This window comes from Carlito syrichta, unplaced genomic scaffold (assembly GCF_000164805.1).
Source record: "Carlito syrichta isolate Samal-C Ts95f unplaced genomic scaffold, Tarsius_syrichta-2.0.1 Scaffold305253, whole genome shotgun sequence".
Taxonomy (NCBI): domain Eukaryota; kingdom Metazoa; phylum Chordata; class Mammalia; order Primates; family Tarsiidae; genus Carlito; species Carlito syrichta.
This window is the reverse complement of record NW_007249349.1, coordinates 613,459-621,981: the sequence shown is the minus strand read 5'-3', so window position 1 is coordinate 621,981 and position 8,523 is coordinate 613,459. Positions and strand designations below refer to the sequence as shown.

Below are 8,523 nucleotides of genomic sequence, written 5' to 3'. Positions count from 1 at the left end.
TGCCTGGCTACTTTCATTCAAGTGTTATGTCTGTGAAATGTATCCATGTTTTACATGCATCAGTAATTCATTCTTTTTTATTGCTGTTTTTCATTATAGGAATACACCCCAATGTATTAATCCATTCTACCATCAATGTACAGTTGGGGACTCTTATGAATAAAACTGCTATGAATATTCCTTTATCGTCTGGAGGACATTTCTGCTAGGTACAAATACCTACATGTGGGATTGTGGGTTCAAAGGGCAGGAGGATGCCGAGCCCTCATAGATTGGTTTCCAGTGTGGTGGTGGGCATTTTACTTCCATTCCCTCTAGTTTTTGAACATATCACAAAGGAGCTTCTCCATCGGTGTATTCCCTATGGTCTTGCGGAAAAAGAGGAGCTCGATGCGTTCAGAAGTGATAAACCTCAAAGATGGGAGGAGGAGGAGCAGCTTCCCGAACCTGGGCAGGCGAGAGGACAGCATTCGTCTTATTCTCAGCATCTGAGCGTGGGTCCTGGGGGGTGGTGCTCTCCCAGGAAAGGCAGGGCAGGAAGAGAGGAGAGGAGAAGACCCAGGGCCAGCTGGGGAATTTTCAGGAAGGGCCCGGTTCCCTGGAGAAGCTGCCTCCACCCCCATACCCCATCGCGAGCCTCCCCACTGCTTCAGGAGCGTAACGAAAATGGGAAGTAAATGTCGTTTGTTATGTGCAAAGATTATAAAGTGAGAAATTATTTATATTGATCTTACAGTTGATTCAACTTTACCATGGTGAGAAAGTGAGAAGCATTCAGGACTTACAATGGGGTGATGTCTGAAAATGCATTTTCAAATTCCAAACAGTGGGTTTATCAGAACATAATCCCCTGGTAAGTCAAGAATTACCTGCATATGAATATATTATTAATCATATATATGAGGATTATAATCATATGTAATAATCATATTATAATCACATAGATAAATATTTGTTTGTTTGAGGCAGGATCTTGCTCTGTTTCCCAGACTGGAGTACAGTGGCACAATCATAGCTCACAGCAGCCTCTACCTCCTGGGCTCAGCCTCACGAGTAGCTGGGATTATAGGCACACACCACCATGCCCAGCTAATTATTTTTTTGTTTGTTTGGGTCTCTCTATGGTTGCCCAGGCTGGTCTCAAGCTCCTGGCTTCAAGTGATCCTCCTGCCTCAACCTCCCAAAGTACTGGGGATAATAGGCGTGAGCCACCCTGCCCAGTCATCTATATATGAATATATAGCAGTAAAAACTCTCATAATTCTCATCTGTAAACTACCTAGGATGATGGGAGGCTCTGAAAACGTTCTGAAGTTGAAGGATAATTTTGGTGGCTAAGATACTTATTCAGAAAAAAAAATTGCTGTAGTTTTAAATAATTTGTTAAAACAGATATGCCCAGTGACCAAAAGGTGGATGTTGAAGCCCCAAGAGATGGGTGATGGGGGGATCAAACCTTCCCTGATGGCCTAAGTCAAAGCCCAAGGTCAAGGAGGCCACTCCACAGCAGGACAGCCCCATGCTCAGCCCACCATGAGGATCTCTGGGAAGATCCCTCACCACTCAGTGATCTGCAGAATAGCCTTTGCTGCCCTGAGGACTTCCTTTCTCTTGTTGGGGCCAAGGGAGTGACATGCAGTGGTCAAAACCCCCTCCCATCTAACTTTCCACTTCTGTTTGTCTGATTGAGGAGTGGGAAGAAGAAATAGCTGTAAAGTCAATTCGATAAACTTTTTACAAAGTGGAGGTACCAGCCACTGAGGGATCTGAAATTAAATTCAATGTATCACAATCCGCCTTTTCTAAAAAAAAAAAAAGAAGAAGAAAAAGAAGGAAAGAGAAAGAAAAAGAAAAGAAATAGAAATATCAGAGTAACCTGAACAAAATAAGTGTAGAAATTATTTGGTGGAACTTAGTTTCTGTGTGTGTATATTGGGTTATGATGGAATTTGTATTTCTTTCTGGATACTGCAGTTCTAAAAATCTGAAATATTCTGACTTAGAGAACCCTAAACCACTATCTTTACACTCAGTTCTGCCTATAGTAAGCAATGAACTTCTAAAGTAGTGACACAGGAAATATTATTATTATTATTATTATTTTTTTTTTTGGAGGCAAGGTCTTGCACTGTTGCCCAGGCTGGAGTGCTGTGTTATGATCATAGCTCACTGCAGCCTCGAACTCCTGGGCTTAAGTGATCCTCCCACCTCAGCCTCCTGAGTAGCTGGGATGACAGGCATGTGCTACCACACCTGCATATTTTATTTTTATTCTGTAGAAACTGGGTCTGGCTATGTTGCCCAGACTGGTCTTTAACTCCTGACCTTAAGCCATCCCCTCACCTTGGCATCCCAAAGCGCTGGGATTACAGGCATGAGCCCCTGCACCTGGCCAACCTAGGAAATCTTAATCAGCATTTGAAATTTTGACGCATAACCAATATGCCAGGACATCACTGGGAGCTTGTCCCAATGGAAGCTTGGCCTAGGAAGACATGGTGTCTGAGTGTCTGTGACAGCCACTCTTGGGATGTTACGTCAAGTCCTAGTCAGGGCGGTTGTTCTCCCTAAGCTCATAATCAGCACAAATCTTCCTGAGCAGACGCCTTGTATACTCTGACTCTTCTTAAAGGGAAATGACCTCTTCTCCTTGGGATCATTTCTCAGACTAGAGGTGATTTGAGGACGCCCATGTCCACTCCCTTCTACAGAGAGAACTGCTGGGAACCCCAAGAGAATAGAGACCACATGACCTAGAACAGCCACAGAGGCCTTGAAGGCCAGGGGGTCCAAGCCAGCCAAAGTTCCACTGCACCTGCTGGAGCTGGCCCAGACAAGGCAGTCCCTGAGCACTGGCTGCTGTCCCCTCTCCTCTGCCACATTCAGCTGCAGCTACTCCCCTAAGCCTAGCCATGACGGGCATGGTGGAAGCAAGTGGACAGAATGCCCGCAGTACATCCACAGACCTCGCTGTGTTCCTGCAAAACCATCCTTCCTCCTGACTTTCCTTTTTATTTTCTTAATAACTCCTCTCCCAAAGAGCTCCTCTTCCCTCATTCCTGACCATTACCTAAGCACCGAGGCTGACCCATTCCAACTCTCAGGGTCTCCTGTGTCTATCGTCTCACTTCTACTCCCCCTGGTCGCGCCCAGAAATCAGAGCTCCGTGGAACCCCTTGGAAGGTGGCAGGAGCTGCCGTCCCCTCCCTGGTAGTATCCTCTGCACTCACTACCATGCCAGTCTGCATAAGGCCCAGCCCTGTGTATGACAATCTCCAGTTCAAAAACCTGCCATGGCTCCCCTCTGCCTCCCAAGTCAGATGTGGCCTGTGGCTGACATTCAAAGCCCTGGTCCCAGGGAGCCTTTCTGGCTTAATCTTACACCTTCTTACTATTGTACCTTCTAATGGGACTCTTGTCCTAAGAATACATCTATTCTTTCCTGTCTCTCTCACTTTGTCAATGATGTTTTCTCTTCTAAACCCTTCCAAGTCCAGTCCTGCCTCCACAAAGCCCCCCCAAATTCAGCTTTGTCCTTCCCCACACCAGGGGCGTGGGGGGGGCCTCTGCCTCCGCCAGATAACCCTCCCATACCTACCTAGGGTAGTTTCTGCCTTCAGTGTGGTCCCTGTGCCAGGTGTCCCCAGAAGACAGCAGCTTTGTTTTTTGCACAGTTTGGGCCCCGCTCCTGGGGCCTGGCCCTGTGCCTGGCACACAGTAGAGGCTGGCTCGGGGCTGGCTGAACCAAGACCTTTGTCCTATCTAAGCTGTAGAGCCCTGAGATGGTGTCAGAGAGGCGGGCAGAGGGTGGAGATGGGAAAGGACAGACAGGCGGGGGGGCACATGCCCCATCACCTCACGGGCTGGCCAGGGTGGTGGGCCTTGCTGTGCTGGTTCAGCATCACCTGGGACTGGTCCTGCAGGGCTTCCACATGTTCTGGGTCCTTCAGGCCCCGCGTCTCTGGGGAGAGGCAGCATCATGAGCTCCTCTCCCAGGCCTCCCAAGCCTGCCCCAGCCCTGTCCATCAGCCAGGAGGTGGGTGTCAGGACAGGGAGCCCAGCCCAACCTGCTCCTCCCTCCTCCTCCCCAGAGGCTTGCATACATCTACACACGTGCAGGGTTGGGGGGGTAGGGGAGTGGAGGGAGAGTGGGAGGCAGAAGAAGTCTCTGGAATGCCCATGTTTCCTCCCAGCCAGCCTTCGGGAGGGCCTGGCCTGAGCCTCGGCTACCTGGTTTGAAGAGGACCAGCGCCTTCATGCAGGCGAACTCCGTGGGGTCCACCGCCAATGCCCGGAACCGGGAGATGGTCTCCCGCAAGATGCGCGTCTCCATGTTGGCCAGTGTGAGCCGGCCCTGAGTGCTGCCGGTCGTGGGAGCCTCAGGCGGCACCAGCAGGGGACAGCTGTCCAGAGGCAGAGACCACTGTATGGCTCCGAGGAGGAAGAGTTCACTCCATGCCTCTTCCAGCAGGATCACCTGTGCTCAGAGAGGGTGTGAGTGTGACAGCTAACACCCAGCTTCTCTAGCTTAGCCTCTGCCACTCGCTCAGGGCCCCTAGGAATGTCTCAGGGACCAGGAATGTTCTCCTAAACTCTGCCTGGCATCAGCCAGGGGCCCAGGGCTCTGGGATTTGGCCCCATCTGGCCCTGCTGCCCACCCTCCCATACTCTCCGTGTTCCATCAGAGCTGTACCTGGACACGTGGGAAAGCCCAGGGCCCTGGGAAGCTGGGCAGGCCCAGGGACACACCCCATGGGTATACTTCAGAGACTTGGCCTGACTCTTCTGAGTTGCTCTGTCGAAACACACAGGCTGGCCAAGGGGCTGAGACCCCCAGGGGCCTCTCCTGGTTTTCATGAGGGATCTGTTTGCCCATTAGAAGCCCAGAGGGGCGTCCAGTGACCAAGAGGCTGGGCTGAAACACAAATCCTGGAGTCACAGGCAAGCGAGCTCCAAGGGGTCTAAAGTCAGCCATGCGTGTTTGGGGGGTGCAGGTTGCTTGTCACCTGCAGAATGTACACGGGGCCTGAGGGTCTTCTAGGAGGCAGGAAGACCCAAGGAGTCATAGGCCCTGCCTTCAAGTCCCCAGTGCCTGGGGGGCGGTCCCTGGCCATCATCAGTTCCTAAGTAATGATGATGCCTGCCATCATCCACTGAGCATGCACCCCCAACTGTCACCGTGTCCCCAGCCATCACCATCCGAGCTGTGGGATCTCCATTCACATTGGCACGGTACTCCTATCTGGCTGACTCTCGGGACCACCTGACGCCAGCCCAGCCCAACTCCCCCGTGCCAACCCTGACGGTACCTGATCCCGGAAGGGCAGGCTGGAGAATACGGGCAGGTTCTTGGCCCACTTGACGGCCATGAACAGCAGGCGCGCCGATGTCTCGTGGATGCTGTCCAGGCCGCAGGAGGAGGAAGAGGAGTACGGAGACGGGGAAAACTCAGGGTCATTGCCGGTGACATCGATGTTCTCATCAGCTGTCGGAGGAGGTTGTGATCTCAGTGCCAGCTCCATGGAGGCCGCAGGGAGGGCTCGGGTGTGAGGATCAAGGCCCGACTGTGACCCAGGAACTGAGGCTCCCCAGCCTGGCCCTCGGCCCCCTCTTGCTCACCGTCCTCTGGCTCCAGCTTAGCACAGGTTTCAGCTGTGATGAGGCTGGCCATGAAGTGGTGGCCCAGGGCTCTGGCTGCAGACATGGGTGTGGGGCCCCGTGGACTGGACCCCACCGGGGCAGGGGGAGCCACCAGGGGCTCAGACCGGGGCTCAGCGTCGTGCTCCACACTGTCCAGGCGGACCTGGGCTGTGCTTCGGGGCTGGCGCTCATTCTGCACGGCTGGGGAGGCAGGAGGGTCAGGACACCATGCCGTCCCAGGGCCATCTCCTCCGTCACCTCCTCCAGGCAGCCCCACCCCCACTCACCATCCTGGTTCATGCCTGCCTGCAGGCACTTCTTCAGCCGGCAGGCCTGGCACTGGTTGCGATGGGCCTTGTCCACCGGGCACATCCCCGAGCCCACCTGGCACCTGCAGGCGAGGAGGAGCCCTGGACTCAGTGTCCCGTGCGGGCCCTGGGCCGTGGGTGTGGCCCCTTTTGCGGGAGCCCCTTCCACCCTGAACAGCCCCTACCCCTCACAGGCCCACTCCCTGGGGGACAGGAACCCAGCAGGGTGGCCTCCCTCAGGGTGGCCTCTGTCACCTGTAGATGAGCCTCCGCCGCACGCTCCTCTTGAAGAAGCCGCTGCAGCCGTTGCAGGCGTAGATGCCATAGTGCTTCCCGCTGCTACTGTCGCCACAGACTCGGCACTGGAGCGAGGGGCCCACACCTGGGATGGGGGCAGGGTTCACACTCCCTCCAGCCTCCAGACGGCCCCGCCCTCCCACATAAACATGCCATCTGGCAAGCAAGCATCCCACATGACATGGCCCTCCAGCTTCTGCACCCCCCACACACCCAGTGGCTAGTTTTCAGTCCTGCCTCCACTGCCCCAACTCCCAACCTTCTCTGGAGGTGGCTTCAGGCTCCACCGCCCCACAAAGACATTCCCAATGACACCACCAGGGGCCTTTTAGGCGACAAGCCCAAAGGGGGCCTCTCTTCCTTCCTGCCCCATCCTGGCTTTGCTGGCCCCCGCCTTTCTGGGATTCTGGGTTTGTCAGCAGGCTCCCTCCCCTCTTGCCTGCAGCCCCCGGGCCAGGGGCTGAGTGGCTCTGACTCCTTGCACGTCCCTGCAAGCCTCTGCCCCCTCCCCCGCAGGACCCCGGCCCTACTCCAGGAAAAGCCATACCTGTTGGGTCCTCCCCGAGGCCCCACCTGCCTGGAGACTCCTTCCGGGAGGCAGCCCCCGCAGCAGGTGCAGCAGCAGCCACAGTGGAGCTCATGGGTGCTGTGGCCAGGTCCTGGGCTGTGCCCGCCTGCCACCTCCTGGGAGGCCTCCTGGGTTGCTGAACCAGCCGCCTCTGCCTCAGTCTCTGTGCCTCTGTCTCTGTGTGTGTGTCCCAATCCTTCTACAATCTTGACTTCTCCCTCTCCCCAGCAGTCTCCCAGCGTCTTTGTATCTCTCCCCAGTCTGTCTCTCTCCGTGTGTCTCTGCCTCTCTTTCCTGCCTCCTTGCCACTTTGCCTCCTTGCCTGAACTCTGTCTGAACTCAGGCACTGCTTCAAGTTCCTGAAGCCCCTCGCAGCGGCGACTCTGACTTGAGGAGATTTCTCCCAGGGCGGCTGCAGGATGCAATTTATGATCCTCTTAATCTTTACTGTCTCCACAGGGGATCAACCCGCCATACCTGTGGCGTTACCAAGGTGCCCCCGGAGCCGGTCAGTCCTGCTGCCCCCACACCCGTTCTGGGCAACCCAGTGTCCCTAGGGCCCTTCAGCCTGTTATCCTGTCCATGCCAATTCTCGGAGGGAGTTGGGGACTCCCACTTCCCCAAGGGCCTTAATCTTTTTGAGCTGTTTGGCGCGGGTCTGTGGCAAGAGTGTCAGGCCAGTGCCTGTGGGTCCCAGTGCCGGGTGGGTCCTTACATGTGGCTCCCCCTGGGTACTAGGTAGACCCAGCTCTCTAGCCCAGTGGTTCTCACCCCAGTCCCTCAACGAGGGACTGCTTGAGGCTCACGACTGAGGATCTGCCTCCCCTGGAAGGCTAGCAGTCCCCGGAGGCCCCGCACAGAGGAGGCTCTCGGACAAGTCACGTGGAGGATTTGAGGCTGGCCTGAAGGAGGGGGCCTAGGGCCCACCTGGAGGGTTTCCTTCAGGTCTGGGGTTGGCAGGTGCTTTTCTCACCTACCTGGGAGCTGGACCTGCATGACAGGAGAAGGGGAGGGGACACAGCCACCATGAGCCTGGCCCAGGATCTCGGTCCCTTCCTCTTTCTCCCAACAGTTTCCCTCCCCTGACCCCAGGCCCAGTCCTCCCAGCTTGGGCCCAGGGGTGGCTCTTTGGGGAGGAGAGGAGAGTCTGTGTCTCCTTAGATGGAGTCCCAGGCCCTACTGGGGAGAGTGGAGAAAGCAGAAACAAATCCAGATTCAGATCCCTTCTCTGTCACAGACCAGACACGGGTCCCTGAGCAAATGACTTGACCTGCCTGAACTTCAGTTTCTTCCTCTGTAGAAAGGGATGACAAAAAGTACCTGTCTTGTGGTGTCCTTGGGGAAACCAAACATATTCAGGAAATGTGTTTCAGAGCCTGGTACTCAGTAAGAGCATCATCAAGGATGGGCGGTTACACTTCAGGGTCACAAGATCATGGGGGACACTCAGAAAGTAGCCGTTCCCTCACCTGCTCCTCTGCCCCCAACTCACCTGCTGCCCCATGGACCCCCCCACCCTCGGCCAACTGAGCCCACCTCTGGGGCTGACTGGGGCAGGGTTGCCCCAACCTTACAGCCCGAGGAGAAGGGGGCAGGGGAAGCTTCTGGAAGGATCATGGAGTTAAGGGGCCAGGGGTGGGGCCTGGCCCTTATGTAAGTGGGGTTAACCCTCACTGTGACAGGGAAGCACTATTGGGGATTTGGGAAGTC

At 55.2% G+C, this 8,523-nt stretch overlaps 1 protein-coding gene across 1 annotated transcript; it reads right to left on the bottom strand.

Moving 5' to 3' along the window:
• Window positions 1-265: 265 nt before the first annotated feature.
• On the bottom strand, window positions 266-6,910 carry NR2E3 (nuclear receptor subfamily 2 group E member 3). Its single transcript, XM_008061450.1, has 8 exons — window positions 6,793-6,910; window positions 6,204-6,330; window positions 5,928-6,031; window positions 5,620-5,841; window positions 5,310-5,485; window positions 4,231-4,477; window positions 3,856-3,961; window positions 266-447 (listed from the first exon to the last, which is right to left on the bottom strand). The coding sequence occupies exons 1-8, from the start codon at window positions 6,884-6,886 to the stop codon at window positions 315-317; spliced, it is 1,209 nt and encodes a 402-aa protein (XP_008059641.1). The 5' UTR covers window positions 6,887-6,910; the 3' UTR covers window positions 266-314.
• Window positions 6,911-8,523: the final 1,613 nt, after the last annotated feature.